We start from the raw sequence: 25,985 nt of genomic DNA, 5'->3' as shown, positions 1-25,985 counted from the left end.
AAAGGCCTAGTAGAGCGTCCTCTCTAGGAATCTCTAGGTCCTCCTGGGCAACTCTATGGTCAATGTCTGACAGACAAAGGCCTAGTAGAGCGTCCTCTCTAGGAACCTCTAGGTCCTCCAGTGCAACTCTATGGTCAATGTCTGACAGACAAAGGCCTAGTAGAGCGTCCTCTCTAGGAATCTCTAGGTCCTCCTGGGCAACTCTATGGTCAATGTCTGACAGACAAAGGCCTAGTAGAGTGTCCTCTCTAGGAACCTCTAGGTCCTCCAGTGCAACTCTATGGTCAATGTCTGACAGACAAAGGCCTAGTAGAGCGTCCTCTCTAGGAATCTCTAGGTCCTCCTGGGCAACTCTATGGTCAATGTCTGACAGACAAAGGCCTAGTAGAGTGTCCTCTCTAGGAACCTCTAGGTCCTCCAGTGCAACTCTATGGTCAATGTCTGACAGACAAAGGCCTAGTAGAGTGTCCTCTCTAGGAATCTCTAGGTCCTCCTGGGCAACTCTATGGTCAATGTCTGACAGACAAAGGCCTAGTAGAGTGTCCTCTCTAGGAACCTCTAGGTCCTCAAGTGCAACTCTATGGTCAATGTCTGACAGACAAAGGCCTAGTAGAGCATCCTCTCTAGGAATCTCTAGGTCCTCCAGTGCAACTCTATGGTCAATGTCTGACAGACAAAGGCCTAGTAGAGCGTCCTCTCTAGGAACCTCTAGGTCCTCCAGTGCAACTCTATGGTCAATGTCTGACAGACAAAGGCCTAGTAGAGCGTCCTCTCTAGGAATCTCTAGGTCCTCCAGTGCAACTCTATGGTCAATGTCTGACAGACAAAGGCCTAGTAGAGCGTCCTCTCTAGGAATCTCTAGGTCCTCCTGGGCAACTCTATGGTCAATGTCTGACAGACAAAGGCCTAGTAGAGCGTCCTCTCTAGGAACCTCTAGGTCCTCCAGTGCAACTCTATGGTCAATGTCTGACAGACAAAGGCCTAGTAGAGCGTCCTCTCTAGGAATCTCTAGGTCCTCCAGTGCAACTCTATGGTCAATGTCTGACAGACAAAGGCCTAGTAGAGTGTCCTCTCTTGGAATCTCTAGGTCCTCCAGTGCAACTCTATGGTCAATGTCTGACAGACAAAGGCCTAGTAGAGTGTCCTCTCTAGGAATCTCTAGGTCCTCCAGTGCAACTCTATGGTCAATGTCTGACAGACAAAGGCCTAGTAGAGTGTCCTCTCTTGGAATCTCTAGGTCCTCCAGTGCAACTCTATGGTCAGTGTCTGACAGACAAAGGCCTAGTAGAGCGTCCTCTCTAGGAACCTCTAGGTCTTTCAGTTAATGTTGACCATAGAGTTGCCCTGGAGGACCCAGATATTCCTAGAGAGAACATATTAATTATTTTATTATATACATTATTTTATTATCATCACTAATAAATACTAATCATATTAAAATAATAAATAAATATCATTATCATGTTTGTTATTAATATAAGACAACAATAATGATAATAATAAGTCCTCAGTGTGGCAGCAGCCTTTCCCACTCGCCCCGCCCTCTTAGTCAGCCCCTCCTCTTTTATTTAACATAGCCCCGCCCCCTTTCAACAGTGAGAAGAGCTTCCGCCACCCTGGTTCGAAAGAAGCCCCTCCCCTTTTTATTTAACATAGCCCCGCCTTCTTTTGCACTGTCAGGCAGGCTCCGCAAGACGCCCCTCCCCTTTTTTGCTTTGGAAAGAAGCCCCTCCTCTTTCTGCCTTTCGGCAGGGAGGGAAGAGGAGGAGCTCGGTCTGTCCTCTCCTCGAAAGAAGCCCCGCCCCTTCTTCATCCCTTAGCGTAGCCCCGCTTCTTTTCAACAGGAAGAGCTCGAAAAGAAGCTCCTCCCCTTTCCCGCAACATAGCCCCGCCTCCTTTTAACAGTGAGAAAAGCTCCCGCCGCTTTGCTCCGACAGAAGATCCTCCCCTTTTCCCCTCAACATAGTCCCGCCTCCTTTCAATAGAGGCGATAGAAGACCACCTAAGGAAGCGCCGCCCTTTATCATCAACATAGTCCCGCCTCCTTTCAATAGAGGCGATAGAAGACCACCTAAGGAAGCGCCGCCCTTTATCATCAACATAGTCCCGCCTCCTTTCAATAGAGGCGATAGAAGACCACCTAAGGAAGCGCCGCCCTTTATCATCAACATAGTCCCGCCTCCTTTCAATAGAGGCGATAGAAGACCACCTAAGGAAGCACCGCCCTTTATTATCAACTAGCCCCGCCTCCTTTCAATAATGGCCGAGCTAACCTCCGAAACAAGCTCCTCCCCTCATCGTAGCCCCGCCTCCTCCGTGAGGGGGGGAAGAGACTGAGAGAGGCCTGGGCCTGCGCTTGATTGACGGCCGGGGGCCGAGGCCGGAGTGGGCCCCGCCCCGTTGTTTACCGCTCTCGGCGGCAGCAGCAGCAGCAGCCGCCGCTGCCGCCGCCGGAGAAAGCGCGAGCCAGAGCCAGAGCCAGTCCCTCGGAGGGAGCGCGCGCCGGGCCTCTTTCCCGCCTCCATGTTGTTGCCTCCTCGGGAGGCGGCTGAGGCGGCCTTTACCCCGTCGTCGTCGTCGCCGCCGCCGCGCAGGGGACTGAAGGGAGACGGCGACGGCGGGAGGGAGCAGCATTATCCGGAGCGCTGCCCCTGAGAGGGAAAGAGAGGGAGGCGAGGAAGGAAGGAAGGAAGGGAGCTGACAGGAGGGCTGTCTCCGCTGAGGGAAGGCGGCGGAGGGCCCTCTCCTCCTTCTCCCTCTCTCTCTCTCTCTCTCGGTCTCTCTTTCTGCTGCCAAGGATGAGATAATACTAGTCCCCAAAAAGGGGGGAGGAGGAGGGTCGGCAGAGAGGGAGGGGCATGTAGGAGCGTGTGTGTGTTGTGTGTCTACAAAGTGTGTTAGTGTGTGTGACAGCAAACTGTCAGGAGGGGGCTTTGGGGGACGTACTTTATTCCCCCCCACATCCCTCCTCCTTTTCCTCCTCCTCCTCCTCCTCCTCAGCCCCAAAAGAGATCGAGGAGGGGGCTTCTGTGTGAGAGAGAGAGAGAGACTTTTGGGGAGGGAGTTTGCGAGGGTCTATCCTACCCCCCCCCCAACATCCTCTTCCTAAATCCCAAGGCGAGATTGAGGCGTCTGTGTGGAGAGGAGGGTCCTCGGGGGCTGTTTGTGTGTGGCTGCGATTACCTTATTCCCCTTCCATCCTCCTCTGAGAGAGAGAGAGAGAGAGAGAGAGAGAGAGAGCTGTGGGGAGGGGGCTTGGGGTGTCTTACCTTACCCCAACCTCCTTTTCCTCCTCCTGCTAAGTCCCAAGGCGAGGTTGAGGAGAGAGAGAGAGAGAGAGAGAGTGTGTGTGTGTAGGGGGTCCTCTGTGTGTGTGTGTGCGTTTGTGTGTGACAGCCACCTGTAGAGAAGGGACTTCCCTTATCCCACCTCCATCCACCTCCTTAGTCCCAAAGCAAGATTGAAGAGTCTCTCTGTGTGTTTGCCACCTTTGGGGAGGAGGTTGGGGGGGGAGACATACCTTCTCCTTCTCCTCCATTGCCCTCCTTACCCACCTCCTAAATCCCAAGATTGAAGAGTGTGTGTGGGGTGTCCTCTGGGTGTGTGTATATGTGTGACAACCACCTGAGGAGAGTGGGCTTGAAGGGAAGAAGTACCTTATTTCCCCCCTCCTCCTCCTCCTAAGTCCCAAAGCCAGACTGAGGAGTGTTTGGGGGTCCTCAGTGTCTGTGTGACAGCCACCTGTGAAGCAGGGGACATACCTTATCTCTTCCTCCATCCTTCTTCTTATCCTCCTCCTCCTCCATCTCAATCCTAAAGCAAGATTGAGGAGTTAAGGGGGGATCCCTCTGTAATGTGTGAGTGACAGCCATCCTCCTCCTCCTCCTCCTTTTCCTCCTCTTCTTCCCCTTTTTCCTGGAGGGTGGGGGCACTTTTTGGCAGCCTCAAGGGGGGAGTTGAGAGAGAGAGAGAGAGAGAGAAGGAGAGAGGCACCCATTCCTAGCAAAGAGGATGGAGGGGGAAATGATCAGGGTGTTTTGGGTTAGGTTCTTTTTTTGGAGTGGAGAAGGGTAATGTAAACCCTCTTCTTCTTCTTTTGGCTTTTCATTTCCTTCCTTTTTTAAAAAGAAAAGCTCAGGGCAGCCTGGTGTTGGTTGGCATCAGTTTAGGAGGCATTCTGGAGGTGGGTGGGTGTAAAGGAAGGGAGGGGGCTTGGTCATTCCCAACCCCACCTGCCTCAGTTTGGTCTTTTCAAATCTATCCCGAGAGACTTGCTTGCTCAAGGCGGGTATTTTTGTGCCTGGCGTAGTAGGGATTTGGAGTGGCCCCTTGGTTTGTTGTCTTATCCGGAGTGGTACTGGGTGTTGCTTTCGGTGGGTAATCTGTGGATTTAGTGGATTTTTAGAAAACCAGTTCACTGAAGAAGTACAGAAGAGACCTGTGTGCCTGCTGCCTTCGATTACATTTTTTGTGGCTTGGCTTGGCTTCATTCCTGGAGGAGTGTTGTTGGGTTTTTCCCCCTCCCCACATAGAAATCCGCCTATTGATTTCCTAAAAGGAAAACAAATCTAAAGAAACGCAGAAAACGCACACCAAACCTGCCTCCGGGAGGGAAACCGCCAGGTGAAAAACACGCACTCGGTTTCCATGGACAACCCGTCCATTATCACCCAGGTGACTAACCCCAAAGAGGAAGAAATCCTGTCTTGCTCTCAGGATAAAGGTGAGAAATCCCTCCGCTAATGCCTTGAATGATAACTGTTGTAATCGCCGGCTACAGGTCGTGAGGGATTGTGTAGCGATCCTATAATATGCCTTCCAACAGGGCGCCTGTTTGTTTCTTGTAGGCTGGAGTGGCCGGATTGTGTAACACTGACAACCTCTTCTCATTACAGTTCTGCTGAACTTGAATCCAGCTGTAAAGGAAAACATGCAAAGTGTATTGTGCCTCTCTGCCTACATTTGTCTCGGGTCCAATTGGTATTGAGTAAAACTCTTGTAACATTGTTGTTGTTGTTGTTGTTTCTTTGCTAGCTAGAGCTTGGGCTCCGTCCAAACCCTGGGAAGGCAGACCTTTATTGAACTTACTAGGCTGGTTTTTGAAATCTTGGCATTTGGCGCTGAGGAACCTTGAGGTTTTTGAGAGGAGAGATTGGTGTAAACATTCTTTCAAAATGGGGATTAAGATGACTGACGCGGAGACATTTTGTTTAAGAAACTTGCGTTGAATCCATCATTGAGAAACAGGGGTTACTTATCCTCAGGAAGTGGCAAGGCAGCACTTACTGTAGACATGTAGGTTTGGGTGTAACGTTTCTACCCCAGAATAGGCACAACATGCCTCAGAGGCATTTCTCCACTTCATGGCAGACAGTGGTTCTTACTTTTCCTTTTGTAGGAGGAAGGCTTGAACCATGACAAAAGTTGACAGATCAAAACCACGTCAGAATTCAGATGCATCTTAGACCTGTGAAATGGGGAAATAGTCACTGGTTGTGCTCTAGGGAGGTGTGATGTTTCGAAATATGGACAACCCATAGTAAGAGATGTGAAATCAATCTGGTGGTGGAAATGTTGCCAAAATACAGCAGTAAAGATTACAATCCTCCCAGTGGTTGTAGATTTGTTTTGGCCTAGATGGAGGATGGCGCTTGTGCCTTGTCTGCTCCAGCTCTCTGCTTGCTTGGTTTGGGATCATGTGGATTAATATACTGTATTCTGGATAGCCTTGACTGGTATATGTATTTCTCTGGAATACAAAATTGGGGTTGTTATTATTATTATTATTATTATTATTATTATTTTGGTCTCTGCTCTTTAATTCTGTGATTTTTCTTCTATTTGGGTGGCACCCATGTTAGTGATTACAATCAAAATAATAATTTTAAAATAAGTAGAATTATTGTTCTGAAACAGATCTAAGGCAACCTGTTTCCTAGCAAGCCTTAATTCGTAATGTGTTTTTTCCCTTTGTTGGCTTCAATGTTGTCCTTTTCCCTCCAAAGGAAGGGAATCTTTTAGTGTTCTGAATGTCATTTGCTCTTTGCTCAGGCTCTTATAACGTTAGGGAGTTCCACATAATGGCAAGTTTTAAGTCTTTGTCTTAATGGATGGTGTTTAAAAAAATAAAATACGCAAGGTTTTTGTTGTTTCAATATAATTCCTGAAAATGGAAGAGGGCAATGTGAATACCAGGAACAGATTCCTGCACTTAGTGGCTATTTTTGTACTAGAGTGTCTTCTGTGAAATGGAAATAAAAATTATTTTGCTGACTTGGAAGGTGTGTTGTTGTGGCATGGATGAAACGCATTATGTGTCTCGTGTCTCTTTAACCATGGCTAAAAGGAGGCAGACCCCATGACTGCAAACCTGTGTCCTCCTCGACCCAGACAGTTACTTGTTAACCAGCTGTAACACAATTAATGCCAAATGCAATTTCCTCTTAAATGGAGCTTGAACTCGATTATCAGAAAATGAAGTGTTAACTGTGGTGAAGGATGGAAGAGAAAACATTCATGAGTAGAGAGAGGGGACTATTTGTGGGAATCAAGTGAACCTGTTGATTGCTCCTGGTTTCTTCTCCGTGGTTAAAGCTTCCAGAGGGGCTGCACTGGTTCTAGGCCAGGGAGGGGAATAATATAACCACCAAGGCTGCATCCACATGACCAAAATAATCCGGCTTGACACCACTTGAGCTGCCATGGCTCAATGCTAAGGAATTCTTGGAGTCGTAGTTTGTTATGACCCCAACATTCCTGCTCTAAAAAATTTGCAAGGATTTCTCCTTAGTGGTGGTATGAGAAAGCAGATCTCTAAATCAGCTGAAACACTATTTATACTGAAACCTATTTTCAACCTGTTTTGAAGAGGAGATGTGTTAAACATAAGGAAGGAGGCAGTGTTGCTCATAAGTGTGTGTGTGTGTGTTGGGGGGGACCTTTTAGCTTCCTGGAAGCATCTGACTTTCAATGTCTAGAAATGTTATAATCAGGTTTATTTTTGTGCTGCTTTTCCAAATTGTACTCAAAATAGCTTCCTAGGCTATTGTAGGGCTGGCCGTGCCTTGGAGCTAGTCTAGTAAGACTTTCTTACGTTGTGCCATTGGAGAAAACCACTTGGGGTCCATTCATTTGTTTGTTAATGAAGCTAGAATCTGTGGTATTCAGGATTCAGCCTCTCCATTTCCAGTCTTACATCTGCATACTCTGAAGACCCATTGTATTCATGTAAGTGGGGTAGGGTTTTGGAGCTGAGGAAATAGAGCAGATGTTTGCTTATGTGGTGTTTCCTGTTAGTGACGGTCTGGGCTTGTTTGGACAGCAGGTCTCCAAGGTGCTCCAAGTACATCAGCTGGCCACTACCAAAATAGCCAGCCCCTACTTTCTCTAGTTTGGTGCTGTAGTGGAAATTTTCCAGAGCTCAGGTCAACTGTGGGGACAATCTTTGGGCTCTTCCTAGCTCCATTTTAGAGAGGATGGTTGTAGATTTTCTTGTCTTCCTCGTTGTGGTACAGGCTGTTCTTGATATCCACTGGGGTTTGGTTCCAGGACCCCCCATGGATACCAAAATCCATGGAGGAGGAGGAGGATATTTATATACTTATACCCCGCTCTTCAGCCAAAAGGCTATCAGAGCAGCTTACAAATTGTTAATTGGACATTTCCCTGCCCTCAGGCTTACAATCTAAAGAGACAAGATACAAAAGGAGAAGGGAATGGTAGAGGGGAAGGTGAAAAGTCCAGCAGATCTTCTCTCCCTCTGAGGCCTGGACCAGGGCAGATGGACTGGAGGGAGGGCCCTTCTTCTTACTCTGATTCGGCCCAGTTAGGCCCAACACCTTCCCTATCTCCTCTCTCCCTCAGAGGCCAGGATGGAGTCAGATGCCTTCTGGGAGGGCTCAGTTCTTTAGGGAAGGCCTGTTGGGATTGGACCTACCTCCTCTCTCCCTCAGATGCTCAAATCCTATTAAATACAGTGACCTAGTGAAATGGTATCTCTTATATAAAATGGCAAAATCAAGGTTTGCTTCTTGGAATTTAAATTTTTTGGAATATTTTCAAGCTGTGGATAGTTGAATCCATGGATAAAGAAGCTGCAGACTGACTGTATAATGAAATCTGGACCCCACTAATAGTGATGCTTTACTAGTAAGCAAGGTTTTGATCAATCTGTTTGCTAGGCAGAAGTGTCCCAGTTCTCTGGTGAGTCAGGTCCCAGCAGTAAACAGAGTCACTTTTATCATTCTTATTTGGGCTGCAGAAGGGGAGATAACTTTTTCTTATTTGTTCTTATTTATCTATTAGAGTACTTATACCCTGCCCTTCAGCCCTAAAGGCTTTCAGAGCGGCTTACAATTATTATTTTTAATTAGACAGTTCCCTGCCCTCAAGCTTACAATCTAAAAAGACACGATACAAAAGGAGAAGGGAATGGCAGTGTCTTTCATTCACAGTGCAAAGAGGATGGGGCCCTTCCTTTTTCTTCTTCTGCTGTGCAGGGGAGACAGTTTGTAGCTACCACACCCCTCTGAAGAAACTTGCTAAGAAAATCACACGTTAGATGTAGTTCGCCATAGGATTGCCTTAAGTCGGAAACCACTTGAAGGCCCAAAACAACAACAGTCCAAAGGGAGCCAGTGTGGTATAATAATAATAATAATAATAATAATAATAATAATAATAATAATAGGTTTTATTTATATACCGCCCAATCACTGGGAATCCGAGCGGTTTACAATAGAGGGGATAACAGACAGTTCCCTGCCCTCAGGCTTACAATCTAAAAGACACGACACAAAAGGAGAAGGGAATGGTGAGGGGGGAGGGAATCAGGTCCAGCATTCTTCTCTCCCTCTGAGGCCTGGACCAAGGCAGATGGACCGGAGGGAGGGCTCTTCTTCTTCAATGTATAGTGGTTTGAGTGTTGGACTGTGACTCTGGGAAATAGGGTTTGGATCCCCTCTTATAGATGGAAATCTTCTGGGTGACCATGGACAAGTCATACTCTCTCAGCCTCAGAGGAAGGCAAGGCAAACCCCTCTGAACAAATCTTGCCAAGGAAGCTTTGTGACAGGTTTGCCATAGGGTTACCATAGGTCAGAAATAACTTGCACATGACAGCAACAGTAAACCAATGCAAGTAGATCCCTAAACTTCACATGTAACAGGTTTTATCTGCACATGATTGTGAATATAGAGTTTGAAGGAGGCAACTTGTAAGCATGTGGGCAGCATTTACAGTAGTTTGTCTTAGGGACTACTTTCAAAACTTCTATTGCATTTATACCAGTCTGATTCTCTGAAAAAGCTTTGTGTAGTATTATAGTTTAACAATAATTCTGAGGCACCATAGGATGAGAGAGAAGCTTACCCAAGATTGGCCAGTGAATTTTAGCCTGGATTTGAATTTGAATTTCCCTATTCTAACACCAGCGCTCAAGCCCAGCCTGCCCCAGCCCAATGGTTTCTACATGTGTCGGTCTCCAACTTCCATCATCCTCATTCGTCATGGCTGGGGCTTATTGGAGTTGTAGTGCAACATATATAGAAGATGTAAGTTTGGGAAATGTTGCTGTGGTCACTACAAGATGTATGTAGTAGATAACCTTCTGGACACTGAAGATGCTTGCCTTTTGAGGCCAGTAGTTAACTTTCTCATAACTTTCTCATGTCATCCATAATATTTATGAGATGCCATTGAAAGAGTGCAGTTATCCAGAAATGGTCATGACAATGTTTTTACTAATGGTAGAAGTGAAATATGACCACACTCCTTAAAAAACAGTTGATCCACATTGGTATCTGTAGTTTGACTGTGACCCTATAAATTATAACATTTTTCTGTCACAATCGTAATATAAAAATGAGATCAGAAACTAAGATTTTATATCAAATATGAGGAGTTACTTTCAGGATTTCCCCTCCCCCCCCCCCCCCCCCCCCCGAAAACCTAAGTTTGAAAGCTTAAGCCTGATGTTATTTTAGGCTTGCAACAAAATGTTAAATTTTGGAAGCAGTGGTATTATCCTTGTTCATCGAGGGATGTATGTGATCAGAGAGGAAGATGTATATTCAGTGCAGTGGAAGAAGCCTCCACTGCTGTCCCATTGCCAGAGAGATCAGGAATGGGGCAAGTTAGACTTGTGTCCAAGGAAGCAATAGATTGGCAGAATCCAAAACCAACCGGTTTTCTATTCCTCCCTCTAAACAAGCTGAATAAAAAGGCTAGCTCTGGGACATTTAATTTCTTCCTTACCAATACAAAGAAAATTATTTAAGTTTCTTTAAAAGTGGAGGAAGTGGGAGATGCACTAATATCTATCTACCCCACCACCATCCTTCAATTTGGCGGGAATGAGCCACCTGGTTTATGGATGCAATGGTGGCTACATTACTGATTTCTTTTGTGTAACAAGCTTGGATTCCTCTATAGGTTGTGTTGGGGCCAAACTACAAATATGCAATTTGCCATTTCCTATATGTGTGTGTGTGTGTGGATGGATGGATGGATGGATAGATGATTGATTGATTGATTGATTGATTGATTGATTGATTGAAAACCCTGTTAATTTGGGACAGTGAGGATTAGGATCATTGTACACAGGGTAAAGAGATTAAATTGTTTGATTCATCCTGCAGCACAATTCTAATACTACCTCTCACCATCCTGCACTGTACTGTATTTTGCTTCCTGTAAGAGCTTTCCTCTAAAGCCAAACAGATGCTTTTCATGGCAGTCTTCATTGGGATTATAGTGTGATGAGCACTAGTCTGGCGTAGTGGTTTGAGTGTTGGTCTACAACTCTGGAGGCCAGGGTTCGATTCCCAGCTTGGCCATGAAACCTACTGAATGATTTTAGGCAAGTCACATGCTCTCAGCCTCAGGAGAAGGCAATGGCAAACCTCCTCTGAACAACTGTTGCCAAGAAAACCCTATGATAGGTTCACGACTTGAAGGCATATAGCAATAACAACAACCAAGCCCCTTCCCTATGATCCCAATTGCCAGTCCCAGGAGCTGCTCACAGTTAAGAATAACCTTTTCATGGTTAAGAAAATATGGATATGGCACCAAACTGGTCAGTTAATATGATATGTAGTCTGGCCTTTAAACATTTTTATATCTATGGGTAACATTGTGATCTGAGGTTTTGGTGGCACCAGTATTTGTTAGGTTAGGATGGCAATTGTAACGAAATACATTGTCATGTTTTAGCTATGCTTCTGCAGGTGTTAAGGCTAAAGTAGAAAGGCATAATCCGTTATTCCAGAGTTGTAAGTTCACTTCCCCACAAAGTTTCTCAAAGTCATGTACTGAATGCTTCTTATTCTTCATGCTTCCTGGGAAGAAAGCAAACTTCTCTCCTTGGGCTGCTGTTCAGTGCTCAGGATTAAATAGGCATCAGATCACTTTCATTTTAGTTGTGTGTTTATGTTGTATTTTTATTTAAAACGTTACTTCTTACATGAAGCCATTGGCATGGGCTGGGATAGAAAGAGAAAAACACATATTTAAGAAATCAGCCTCTCTTCAGGTGAAAGTTCTGCATTTAAATGATCAAGTTACACTCCAGTGCAGTACTGCTTTTCCTTTTCAGTAATCAAAACCACTTTATCAAGACTGTTTCTTTGGTATAACATGTCTGTTACTCAGAAAATGCTTCAGAGATCAGTTTTGATTATATTAGGAAAATACAGACAGCGTGTTTTGTGTATGTGTGTCTTATTTGATCTGTTGGCACTTGATTAACTTCTGCATTTATCTTACTGTCAGAATGAGGTTCAGCTATTCAAAGTTGTTTCAACTGGCTACCCACTGTATTTTTTAATAATTGGCTTTCCATAATTGGATAAATTACTCTTTGAAACTTTCTTTAATGTAAACAGCATAATTAGTGGGAGGGGGAAAGTTTTTTACACAAAATGAAAATGCTGCCTAGCAACTTAATAAAACATAAGTCAGTCGTTTATACTAGTTCCCTTGTGCCACGTTGATGCCATGTCATATCTGCCCTATCTGAAAGGATCAATCACTTCTCTATACGAAAGTACAGTATAGTGTAAGGCCACAGCTGTAAAAATCCAAGCGTTAGCCAAGTAAAGAAAGAGGGTTATTTTCTATACTAGCTAGAGGCACACTGGTAACTTTTGGGTGAAGCCATAACATATCAGTAAATTAAATACATGTACGCCAAGGTTCTGACTATTAAAAAGAGATTTTCATAGTGTATGTAGAAATACAGTAACATTCATTTCCAATTAAGTGCTGAACTGTTAAATGGCCATTAACATTGTTGTCTTGCTTGGATATCTCTTCTTCTTGCATTGAAAGACATACAGGAACATGAAAATTACTCTTAAATAGTATACATTTTTGATGGGCTTTGGATGACAAAAGTAAAGACTGTGGCTGCATCCACACTGCAGAAATAATCCAGTTTAACACCACTAACTGCCATGGTTCAATGGTAAGGAATCATGGGCTATTATGAAGACAGGCAAAAGCACGCTGCTTCATTTCTAATTTTAGATCAATAGTACAGCCTAAATATCCTAAAGGCACCAGATCCTATCTGAGCTTGGAAGCTAAGCAATAATGGTCATCCATGGCTAGTACCTGGATGGGAGACTGCCAATAAATAGTAAGTGCTGTAGGCTACTATATTGCAGAGGACAGAACTAGAAAATTCACTGCGAGTATTCCTGCCTAAGAAAACCCTGTGAAATTCATGGGATCACTATAAACCGACGGGTGCCTTGAAGGCACATGCGCACATGTATGTATGCCAACTTCACTTGGGTTACGAAGCTCTTACTCCCTTCCCCTTATTTTTTATTTTATTTCTATCTTTTGTATCCCACCTTTCTCCCAGAAAGGAACCAACAAAACTCATGGACAAAAATAGACAGCTCTTTCTCTTTCTCTACTGGTTCATCTCCCCCTTTCCACTTTTTTCTCTCTCTTTAGATTAATATCAATAATTTATATGGAGCTTTAAATATTCTGAGCATTAACATCTCTGTTGTTTCTAAATTCAGTAAATGGGAAATTCAAAAGGAAAATTCAAAAAGGACTCTTTGCTTATCTACAAGCTAATACTACAGTTGTCCCTCCATATTCGGTAGGGTTAGGGGAACAAGACCCCCGTGAATATGGAAAAACCGCAAATAACAAAAACACTGTTTTTACCTGAGAAGACACCTCTCTAGGAATCTCTAGGTCCTCCAGTGCAACTCTGTGGTCAATGTCCAACATACACTGACCATAGAATGGCACTGGAGTAGCTACAAATGGTCTTGCAGAGCAACTTTTAGTTAAAGTAGTCCATAGAGTTGCACTGGAGGACCTAGACAGTCCTAGAGAGAATATATTAATGAAATCCATGAATAATCAGATCCGCAAATATCAAAGCTGCAATTATGGAAGGATGACTGTATATGTATGTAATATATTTTCTTATGTTTTCCACTTACATTTTTACTTAACTGATTTGCCTTTTATTACTGTTAAAATATATGTATATATTTTAAAAATTGAGATAGAACTTTTAGAAGGTAAAACAATATAGGCTGGATCTGGAAAATCTAGTCTTCCTGTGCTCCAAGTATAGAAAGTATGCTGGATGGCTGTGAAACAGATCAAATGGAGTCTGCAGTAATCTCTGTAAGCTCTCTCCTTTTACAGACGGCTGAGGAAGAGGGAAAACTACATTGCTTCTTGACTGCCTCAGGGCCTAGTCTGACAAGTCAGAGTGGCAGAGACCTTTCTTGAACTGTCCAGGTGAGGGAAAGGAGAAGCTCCCCAGGTTCATGGCTGGGTGTCTCTGGAGATCATAGGGTCTCTTTCTTATGAAGTGTCCTTCAGTTGTATTCATACATTTTGATGATCTGACTTCCAGAATGAATTTCCAATGTGCTGTATCTGCCTGTCATGTAACTGTTAAAACTGAGGATTGAAGAAAAGTGGGAGAGATGGCTGCCTTCATTCAATGTGTTGTTATTGTTTTTGTTATGGCAACCCTAAAGCAAACCTGTCATTGGGTTTTCTTAGCAAGTTTGTTCAGAGGAGGTTTGTCATTGCCAGCCCCTGAGGCTGAGAGCATGTGACTTGCCCAAGATCCCCCAGTGAGTTTCATGGCCAACGTGGGATTCCAACCCTGATCCCCAGAGTGAATACCACATTTCAGAGCACTGAGTTTCAACCTGAGACATTCAACCTTGCACCCAACGCTCACTGGATTGAAAACTTGCTTTGGCTTTTTTCTATTTTTTTTAAATCGTTTTGTCCCTTCCCATCTATAAATTTATTTTGCGAACTTTAGAAATATCTTAGCAAAACAATAAACTGAAATTTGCAGCCATCTCTAGTGTTTTTGTTTACTTAACATGTGCCAAGGGCAATCTAACTGAAAAATGTAATTGAGATGTTTGAATTTTCAAAATATGACTTCCATTACCATTGACATGTTGAATCCTGAATGCCACCCCCATCTTTTTCAGACTTTCTTGTTTAAGCATCATAACTTGGCTTGAATTTATCAGATTGGATGTTAAGTACTGAATAAAAACTGTTTTTTTTCTTCAGTGTTAGATATCTATTTTATTTTTATATAATTTATATCCTGCCTTTTCCCCAGTATGCAACCTGTAAATCAGAGCGGCAGAGGTCCTACTCTACCTATTGTCTTCGGCCAAGATCCTACATGGTCAAGCATTGCTTACAAATTCAGCATGCAGATTCTGCTACTGCTTCCCTGTCAACACCCACAGGACTCATTGCGCTGTGATAGGCCCCCTTGGTCATGCCATTGCTGGTGGGAAGGGGGAAAATATGGGAAGGGGGAATTGGAGAAACATTTGGCTGTTTTCATAGCCAGACACAGATTAAAGACATCTTCCCCTCAGATATGCTGGGGTCCTCTGGAGGTCTCAGTTAATGGGGTCATTGGTCTGCATCTGGTAGTTCTCCAGTCTCCTATACTCTACCAGCAACAGAATGGCCATGTATAAGGCTATTGAGGAACAACAGTCAGTCAGGTTGGTGGTGATACATTGGCTTTGATCATTGCAGAGAATGGATGAAAATACCAGTCTCTGCAACAATTTTAAAATACCAAGCAAGCACAAGGTGATCTTACCCTGCATATGTCATTCACAGGATTCCAATTCATATATAATTTGAACAATGCTTCACACCTTTCCTTTGGTGATGCTATGTTTTTCTATAACGTGTTCTATCACTGGTTGACAGATGTGGAATTCCAGCATGGAAGGCATCAACACTGTATCCACCATTGTCATGAAAATTTCCCCAGGTTGTTAGGAGTTATACAGGTGACGCTACATATTCCACTGGGGTGTGGAGAATCTTTGAGAAGAGCGTGCATTGTTTCAACTAAGTAATTTGTACTTTAACCCTTAGCTGCGCAGCTAGGAACTCCAGAAAGCTTTCTGTTCTCTTAGTGCTGAATAAGGATGTGAATACAGATAGTATTCTGGGAAGCAACTGGTATCTTATTCATTACTGAGTAACTGTTCTTGGCCAAAGAGCATACTCCTTGCTCTGAAGAATCACTCATGGTAGTTCTAAACAGCAGGTAAGGTTTTCTTGCAGGGAAGGGCTAGTTTGCTGCAATAACAAGCCGCCTCCTGGTACTACAGAGGGATAGATTTAGCTGATCTTGTTGCCAGATGTTTGTGTGTGTGTATTAGTCATTATTGCATTCAAAATTCAGAAACCTAAAAGATTGAAGTTGGCTAAGACTAAAAGAGAATCCCATATTAAGATTCTGTGCAGAGTGGTACCTTGCTCCTGTTGCACTCTGCAAGTTCAGAAAAAAGTACTTTGTGTTCCTTTCATTTAACTTCCCAATAGAATAATAGTGTAAATATTGTACATATATATTTCATTGTTTCATATTAAATAAGATATTCATTGATGATTGCATTGTTTACTTTGACTTACAGTAGACAGTTCAGAAGTGGTTGTCTCTTGAAGTATATCACTTGTTTTCCCATGAATAATGTGTACTTTCTTGGTTGTATAAAAGCTATACAAGTCATTAAGTCAAAAAAGTCTCATGTACTGTTAGGTTTGTTGTATACTTGCTGTAGAATGAGAGGATAGTATTCTGTGATGATGGAAACAACTGCACATTTCAGAAGGAATTAAAAACAAATAATTGTTCACTAGTTTGCAGCCAAGACTACAAAACAAAGTGAAATTCAGTTGAATTGTGTTTTAAATAAATGCTCTTTATCAACATTTAGGAACTGTTTTTCCACCAAAAGAGCCTTGTGAACAGAATATTGTATATAAAAGCCATATGATATATGTTCAGCAAAGTATAAAAATTAACATCACTCATTACAGATTAGAACAGCAGAATAAGCAGAATGAAACTTCATTTTATATTATGGCTTCATTGCTCTCAGCAATGAATTTGTAAATGAACAAGTAAGTCTTGTGATAGTGGAAGGCTCGTCATGTTTTCCAGAACAAGGGATACAATTTCCACAAGTTAGTGAATTGTCCCTGCAAATAAATTTGATTCATCAATATTCAAACAATTAAAGACATAGCAAAAACAAACTTTTAAAAGATGAATGTCTTCAAATTATATAGTTAGAAAGGGATAAAAGAATAATTATATTATCCTCCCCCCCCCCCATTTTTTTCATGAATTGTGACTACTTTTGGTACACATAAATATTGCTATGCTGCCATTGTTTTGAATACAGTTCTAAGTTCTTCTTCTTCTTATTATTATTATTATTAACCTTTATTTATAAAGTGCTGTAAATTTACACAGCGCTGTACATCCCTTTTCTACATTGTAAACTTCTAAAATATTCAAAGGGGGCAGCATGGTTTGGAGACTCCACTGCACTCCGAGGAAGGAGTTTGTTCCACTCTCGAACAGCCCTTACTACTGTCAGGACGTTCTTCCTAACGTTGAGGTGAAATCTCTTTTCCTGGAGCTTGCATCCATTGTTCTGGGTCCTAGTCTCTGGAGCAGCAGAAAACAAGCTTGCTCCATCCTCAATATGACATCCCTTCAAGTATTTAAACAGGGCTATCATATCACCTCTCAACCTTCTCTTCTCCAGGCTAAACATCCCAGCTCCCTAAGTCGTTCCACATAGGGCATGGTTTCCAGACCCTTCACCATTTTAGTCACCCTCCTTTGGATGCGCTCCAGTTTCTCAATGTCCTTTCTGAATTGTGGTGCCCAGAACTGGACACAATATTTCAGGTGGGGCCTGACCAAAGCAGAATATAGTGGCACTATTACTTCTCTTAATCTAGACACTATACTTTTATTGTTGTAGCCTAAAATTGCATTGGCCTTGTTAGCTACTGCATCACACTGTTGACTCATGTTCAATTTGTGGTTTACTTGGACTCCCAGATCCCTTTCACACATAGTTTCATTCAGCCAGGTGTCTCCCATCCTATATCTGCATTTCATTTTTCTGCCCTAAGTGCAGTACCTTACATTTCTCCATGTTGAAATTCATTTTGTTAGCTTTGGCCCAGCTTCCTAGTCTGTTCAGGTCATTTTGAATTTTGATCCTGCCCTCTGGGGTATTTGCTGCTACTCCTAGTTTGGTATCTTCTGCAAATTTGATAAGTATACCCCCTCAGTGGGAGGAAGGCCCTATAAGCGCTCACATGGACAGATTTAAGGAAGGATTTGGATTTTTCGTAGTTTCTTTGGACATGATGAATTTTGATCAGAAGATTTTTAGCTGGCCACTACTAAAATAGCCATTCCCTACTTTCTCCTGTTTGGTGCTGCAGTGGAAATTTTTCAGAGCTCAGGTCAACTGTGAGGACAATATTTGGGGTCTTCCTAGATTCATCCTAGAGAGGATAGTTGTAGATTTTCTTGTCCTCCTCACTCTGGTACAGGTGGCTCTTGGTATCCACTGGGGGTTGTATTTGAATATGTATTTGTGGCGCTTCAGCTGTAGAGGATATTACACATATCCTGTTTGATTGTTGTTTATATGATAAGGAGAGATCCAATTACTTACAACCATTTTTCATTAACATGACCAACTAGGATCCCACTGTCAAATTGTCCCATCTCCTTTCTGGAGAGAATTTACACCTAGTGTGACGTATTGCAAAATTTATTGTAAAAGCTGCTTATTTAAGAGATCAATTTATCATACAAAACGGGGTCTCATGCCATGGAGATGAGGTTATTTAATAGCCTTATTGATTTCCTCTACTCTGTTTTAGGTGGTTTGTCTTATCTTAGTCTAATGTATTTGCACCCTGTTTTATTATATTTGCTTTTATTTAGCTAGTATTGGTCTTAACTCTTGACTTAATTTTATATGAGCATTTAGATGTGACCAAGTTTTATTTTTGTATGTATTTTGACACTCGGTTTTTCTATTTTCTATTTTGCAATTTGTGTTGTGCATTTCTTGATACGGTCAGCTGACTAATCAATAAACGCTGTTGTTGTTTAATATGGGACTAACATGTGAACAGCTCTGTGGATCCAAAAGCAAGCTCCCCCTCATATTTTGTGTGAAATACTGCTACTGCATATAAATGACATAAAACTGGAATATATATCTTTGTCCTTTTGTGACACAGTACAATTACGTACTGTGCACAATTCTGTACATATTGAGTTCAATGGATCTTATTCTTGGATAAGTAGATATATTATTCGCCACAGATGGTGGTGAAATGACAGGAATGAACTCTTCTAAAACATGGCCACATAGCCCAAAAACCCATAAGAAACTATGGATACCTGCAATGGAAGCTTTCGACATCACATTGGATATATTATTATCTACTAGCAACGTTAAAACCAAAAGCAAAGGGTTAAAAGCTTACAAAAGACTAACTTAAGTATATGCGTATCTTATAGTATCAAGGAAGCTCACATTTTGGTTGGCAAGTCACCTTGTTGCAATAGGATCTTATAGCACTTTTGAGGCTAACTGAAAGACAGAATCTGGTAGCATTAGCTTTTGTAGACTAACAGCATACTGATTTTCCACACTAACCGCTATGTCTTTGAAGTCACCTTGTTGTAACGTTTCTGTCTGCTTGCACACTCATGCATGCAGATATGTGAAGCTTTTCTTTTCACCATTTGTCCAGTTTAGGTATTTTAAGACATTGTAAGGCATGCTCAGAATCACTCAAGTGCAGAAGGAGAGGCTGCTGTCCGACTAAGGAGGTAACGTAATAATTACTAGGCAGTCATAGCAAGCTTGCTCTTCCCCATCGTGTCTTTTTCTTGTAAGCTTTTGTGTTCTAAACACTCAGGCTTTGTATGAAGTATAAACTTCCAGAATTTGTTGGCGCCCAGGTAACAGAATATGTGCTGCTGCTGTCTGCAAACATGGCTCCCAGAACACAGGTACAGTTCAGGTAACAATGCATCTGACAAAGAAGCTCCTTTTTACAAAGTCTTTTTACAGAGACCTCAGACTCCTCTTTTCTTTTCTTGTGATCTGTCTATCTGTAAGTTTTGTGTATGCTTGTTTTGTGGCATTGGCATTGGGCAGATGGTGAAGGAGGACTAGAGAAAGGCACTTTCACTGCTGGGTTGAAGCAGCATGTCTGTAGTAACCAATGCAATTAAGCTGGTCCTGCGAAAGAATGGGTTTCTCCTCTAGCTGATCCTAGGTTCTGTAGATCCTTACATACAGTAATCCAAAGAGCTGCCTGCAGGATCACTTGTTGAACAGATATAAAAAGCAAAACAAAGAAAAGGAGAATGTAGCTTAACCTGCCTCCCCAGCTGCCATGGCATGTTGAAAAATATAGATCTATAAGTTTTTCACCAAAATGGAAATACGGTAATAAAGAAAGTGGGAGCTGCTGAAAGAAAAACATCATTTCTGGATGAATTTTGGAAGAAGTTTTCCAGTAGTATCTAGAGGATTCAAAATCTTTTTGTTAACTTATGCAAGGCTTAATTGACCTGGTTGTTCCATTTTGCCTGTGCATAATATTAGTTTTAAATAAAAAGTTTTCTGAAACATGTTGAACTGCTCTTCTTTTTTGTAGTTCAGGAACATATCTCTGTCTCTGGTATTAAAGGGGGGGATACAGACAGGCAGAAAGGAGCACCGAGATGCCGCCTCTTTCTGTCCCGGATCGTTGCCATGCCAACCACACGGGCGCAGCAACGATCCACCCCAAAAAGGAGCTGCGAAAAGCAGCTCCTTTCCATGCCACTGCCAAGGCGCCATTAGCGCCCTGGAGCAGCACATTGACGTCTCTTGTGTGCCGCCCCATTTGGACACAGTGCCCAAGACACGTCATTGGTGGCGTGACGTGTGGATGTGCGCGTGCCCAAAATGGTGCTGGGAGAGTGTGGAGCTGCAGACACGCCTCACTCCCCAGCCCAACTTTCAGCCCCAGCCTGCCACACAGCGGCGGACTGTACCAGGTCAAAGTCTCTGTTAAAGAAGTAAAGTTCCGGAACACATTTATACTTCATTAAGTGAGGTATACCTTCATATGTGGCAAACCTGAAATTCAGATGCAAATCTCTCCCTCAGTTTTATCCATTGGTGGTGGCAGGGGTAATTTCCCCCCCATAAATTTCAGCATAGGCCTTTCGTATTGCCATGTAAACATCCACAAGTAATTTAGATTCTTTTGCATATGTTTCCACTTTACAGTGGGTTGTACAGTGACTGTATATTTTGTGACTGTATATTTTGCATGGTCCAAATAACACTCTGTCTGAGGAAATAATACATCTTCCAGCCACTCAAGATGTATTCTTTTCTACAAGGGAAAACCTGCAATACTTTTTTCAGAGAACAGTTGTGACATTGGTAGATATCCCTTCCTTTTAAATGAACATCATATTAAGCTGAATCCAACTGTAAAATCTGAGGTAGAATAGACCCACTGAATCAATGGGGAGTTTGGTATGCCGGCACATATGTAAAACTCTGTGATTAGAGGTTCTGTTCCAGTTGGATTGATAGCTGAATTTACCCTCCTTGTTTCTGTGTAATGTTTTTCTGAAGCATTGGGCAACAATTTTAATGGTGTTTTGTCTGCACACTTTAAAACCCCAACTGTTCACTTTCTGTATTTCTCCTTCATTGCTGAAAGTAGCTGCTGCTGCTACTGCACTAAATACTGCGTAGGCTTGGCACTTTTCCATGGAATACCTACTCATTGTACTTGTAAGAATCTCAACCACAGAGAGTTGGAAATTTAATACATATGGTTAGTGTCCCTCCATGCTGCATTAGTGTAGCATTTAAAATGTCTGAGAAAAATTAGAGAAAGCATCTCATAGTGGCCGACACAATTTTTTAAAAACAAAAATGCATCCACTAATACAATTTCTAGTTGTCATATATACATTTCTCATTTTAGTGCAATTTCTTGCATGTTTGTTTCTCATCAAATATAGGGTTTCCAGAACATGTTACTATTTTGTTGGTTCCCCCTTACACATACACTGGAGGTTTGATCAGGGCATGACCTAGGAGTCCCATATATTGCATCTTTATGCCTCCCCTCAGCTCTGTTTCTTGGTTGCAATTCATGGGGTGAATTTTCATTGACAGAATCACTACTCCTCTTTTCATGACCTCTTTCTTTAGCAAATGAAGGTACACATTGCTGAATTCCGGGCTAACTGTTTGGGAAATGCTTTGAATGGATGTTTATATATAATGTATATGATCAAATCCCATAAATGCTGCTGTTTTGAAAGGACTGATTGTGGCTGATGTTAGTGGTTTATGTCACATTTAGCAAGCCAAACTGCCTTTAGAAAGAAACATTTGATTTGATTTGATCTGGACAAGGAGATCATAAAGATAAGCCATTGCCATAGCACTCATAACTGTTCCAAGATGTATCTGCAACAAAATTATTGCATTCAATTTAAAAGGTAGACAGTGCATCTTGCAGCAAAAGTTAAATGTACATTATTCATGTATATAAAAAAAACCAAACCCAAACACCCTGGAATCACGTCACACATTATTTGAAAGCTGAATTCTGCATAATACTGAGAAATCTTAAACAGGTTTACTTGCTTTGTAAGGTGAATACCATATTACAGTCCAATGGGAAAAGGCAAGGAAGTAGTTGCTTGTGAAACGTATTAGTATTGCAGTAATAAAATGAAGGACACTGCAGCAGAGCAGTAAAACTCAGTCCAAAAGAAGATTAGCTTTGTCAGCACTTTGCCAGGAAGATAACTTATCTCAAGTTTAGATAGCTGTGATTTAAAAATGCCTTTACTGTCCTTAAAACCATGACACTTAGATTCTAAATAAAATGCATTGCAAACATAAGTTCCACTGATACAAGTGGAATATATATGTCTGCTTTGCCGGCTGATTTATTTATTTCTCCTTGGAGAAATCAGCATATTTTTTTAGTTTAGTTACACACTGCAAAATTTCCACCTTTTTTTGCAAAGTTTTTCCCCGTCTAGAAATACTGTTTTCTGTATGGTAAAACACTTGCAAATGTTGCACAGATTATGCCCCAAACTGTGAAGATTTTCATCAGAATTCTTGGCCTCATCAGGTTTTCCTAACGTTTGAGAAAGATCTTTCCTACCACTTTTGGAATATTTAAACTATTTGTTCCATCTCCAATGCACACATAATCACTTGTGCCCATATCATGATTTAATCAACAAAAGAAATAGATCAAGCAGGAAAGGAGATACAGACCTTGAAGTTCATAATTTAAAGCAGTGTTCCCCAAACTGTGTCCTTTAAGATATTTTGGACTTCAGCTCCCAAAGTGGTGGAGCCTTCTGGGAGCTGAAGTCTAAAGTCCCTTAAAGAGCACAGTTTGGGGACCACTGATTTAAAGCGTAGAAAACAGGTTTAAAGATTTCAGTAAAAATTAAAAAGAAGGGAAACAATAGGGACATAATTATGGGGCATCTGCCATAGATTCCCAAGACAGATTGAAGACTTCCAAGATGCCTTCATAAAACAAATGATCAAACAATCTAACAGGAACGATAAAATAATAATGGGAGACTTTAAAAAGGTAATGGTTTCCCCTTTGAAATGATTGTATAGTTGTGTCTGACTGTAGGGGCCGTGCTCATCTCTGTTACTTAGCCAAGGAAGCCAGCATTGTCAGAGACAATTTCGTGGTCACGTATGCATGGAACGCTGTTACCTTCCCACCAAAGTGGTATCTATTTATTTTCTTGCACTTTTACATGCTTTCGAACTATTAGGTTGGCAGAAGTGGGACTAGTGACAGGAGCTCACTCCATCACGTGGCGCTTGGGTCTCAAACTGCCAGCTTGCCAACCTTGCGGCCATCAGAGTAGTGTCTTAACCACTAAGCTACCATGTCACCCTGATATTTGTTCAAAGTAACTCTGCCAAGAATGTGAGAGCCAACAAATTCATTACTTATTCTGAATACAATTTCATTGTCCAGAAAAGATGGAGGCAGCAAAAAGGGAATAGTCTCCACCACCTCCTGCTCATCCTCATCATTTGTTTATATAGTGCCATCACTATACATGGTGCTTTACAAGAAAAAGAATAAGGGGGCTGTTTCCCTGCACTAAACCTTACAATCTAAAGTCAAAACACACAAGGAAATGGGATAGCAGTAGGGATTAAGTCCAGCAGAAACTGCCGGCTCTTCTTTCCCTCTGAGGCCAGAGTGGTAGCAGTTGGTATGGAGGGCCTTTCATCTATTTTTGGGCCTAGGTATGTTGGAACTGTGTCATCTTATTGCCTTCTGAGGCCAGCGAAGTGACAGGATGAAGGTCCCAACCAACAGGGAAGATCTGGTCAACAGAATGGAAGTAGTGGGATCCTTGGGTGGGAGTGATTAGATCCTCATGAGATTTGTTATACACAAGGAAAGGGGAAGCCAAAAGTAATCGGACACATGATCTGGACCTCAAGAAAGGTGATTTCAGAAAGCTTCATGAAATGCTAGACAAGATCCCATGCTCAGAACTTCTCAGAGGAATGGTAATTCATGATTTATGGGAGTTAGAGATAATGAATAGCAATAGCAAGTACATATCTGTACTGCTTATCAGTGCACTTAAGCACTCCCTATGCAGTTTACAATGTGTAAGCTAATTGCCTCCAACAAGCTGGGTACTCATTTTAGCGGCCTACAGAAAGATGTCAGGCTGAGTTGACCCCGGAGCCCCCGGCAGGTATCGAATTCACAACCTTGCTACTGTGAGTGAGTAGCTACAATATCAGGTTTTAATCACTGCACCACCAGTTTGAAACCACTTTAATTGCCCTGGTTTAGTCCTAGGGAATTCTAGGAACTGTAATTTTGTGAGACATTGAGCTTTCCCTGTCAGAGAGCTCTGGTGCCACAATAAACTACAGTTCCCAAGAGTCCCTAGTACTGAGCCAGGGCAGTTAAAGTGGAATTTTATAGTGGAATTGACTGCCCTTATGAGGAGTGGACTAAGGCTCAGTACAGACTGGCACTTTGTGCCAGCCTGGGGCTGAAAGTAGGGCTCAGGATAGTGGAGCGTCTGTGCACTCCTGAGCCCTACCGTGCGCCACCGGTGCCATCTTGGTGCCTCGCCATTTACACGGGGCGTGCAACAATTATGTCCGCACAGAGTAGCACCCAAACAGTGGGGCACCGCGTGGACGTCATTGCTGTGCGCGAGGCCGGCAATGGCACTGTGCATGTGACCTAAAAAGAACCCACCAGTTCTTTTTAAGCCTCATGGAGACCACAATGTTTGTCTGCTACGGCCTCCATCTGGGGAAAAAAGGGGCAGCGTCTCCCCCCTTTAATTTCATCTCTCAGGAATGTTTTAGCTGCAAATTCCTGCACAGTAGGAATTGGCGTAGATGGCCTTTGGAGTTCCTTCTGACTCTGTGATGCCATAACCCTAAATTAGTTTATCGTTGTATACGTTTTTCAAAATAGCTCAGGGAAGTTGATAGGAATAATTCAGTTGTAGTGTCTCATTGTGAATAAAATCTAAAAAGTTAAAGTTTTAAAAGGTTGTAAAAAGAAGATTTTTTTTGTAAACTAGAACTAATCTAGCCTTCATTACGTTCCAAAAATATGATGAAATGCCAAGAACATCTGTGGATGTACATCCTTTGCTTAAATAAAATTAAAGGAGAACTGAACAGGAGGACAGTGTCTGCAAATTCTGCCTGACCAGTCTTTAATTCTCAGCAGTGTGATCCCTGTGGGGAGCATCAGTTTATCAGAATAATTTCTCCAGTTTTTTACTGCAGAGTGAAAATGTTAATTTCTTAAAGGGCAGAGAAAAATGGCAATGTTCCAGTTCAGTGGTGCGTTGCAATAGCTAAGGCATATGGGAACGGGGTGTAAATGCTTCCTGTTCAGAATAGCTTCAATATACATCAACATAAAAGAAATTGGGATGTAGGAATGAGGATTCAATCCTCATATCAGCCTATGAGTTCTAACCTAGTAATAATCTTTAAGCACTGTGAATCTTCTGGGAGATATTAACACAATTTCAAAAGGGCTTTGGGATTGCATTGGGACTCTCCTGGGCTTAGTTGAGCAGTCCTCTGTTAAACTAATAACAGGTGTGAAGGCCTATTAATAACGAACTATTGTTATTATGATTACCCCTTGCTAAAGAACAGCTATTTGAGTTTGTTTCCTGGTAACCCTTACTGTCTTCACACCTTTGCTGTTATAAAAAAGTCCATTTCAGTGGTTTCTTGCTTTAGGGTGCCTTCATGACTTAGCTTACCCATGTTCCTTGTCAAATTAATGCTGTGTTAAATGCATAGCATTCAGGGATGCTGTACCTTATTTCTTGCCAGTTTTTGAGGGCTTGCAGTGGATTGGGTCCACCACATCCCTCCCACATGGGCTCTAAATTCAGCAAATGCCAATGCAGTTGTTGTTTTTTTAGCCTAACTCTGTAGGTTGAAAAAAGGGGAGAGGAGGGGGTTTATATCTCTCCTTCCTGTTCATGGTGAATCTTATCTGGTGTAGAACC

At 42.3% G+C, this 25,985-nt stretch overlaps 1 protein-coding gene across 2 annotated transcripts in view; it reads left to right on the top strand.

The window, feature by feature from the left end:
• Positions 1–2,454: 2,454 nt before the first annotated feature.
• Positions 2,455–25,985, top strand: part of CTDSPL (CTD small phosphatase like) — an 88,012-nt gene continuing 64,481 nt past the window's right edge. For both annotated transcript variants that reach the window (XM_089533693.1, XM_089533692.1), the window contains exon 1: positions 2,455–4,723. In XM_089533693.1, coding sequence (XP_089389819.1) covers positions 4,648–4,723 — 76 coding nt within the window. In that variant the 5' untranslated portion in view covers positions 2,455–4,647. The remainder of the gene's footprint in view (positions 4,724–25,985) is intronic.

The sequence above is a fragment of the Sceloporus occidentalis genome, unplaced genomic scaffold, assembly GCF_023333645.1.
Source record: "Sceloporus occidentalis isolate IW3139 unplaced genomic scaffold, rSceOcc1.0.p SCAF_7, whole genome shotgun sequence".
Classification (NCBI taxonomy): domain Eukaryota; kingdom Metazoa; phylum Chordata; class Lepidosauria; order Squamata; family Phrynosomatidae; genus Sceloporus; species Sceloporus occidentalis.
Note: the sequence above shows the minus strand (reverse complement) of the source record. Positions and strands in the feature narration are given on the sequence as shown.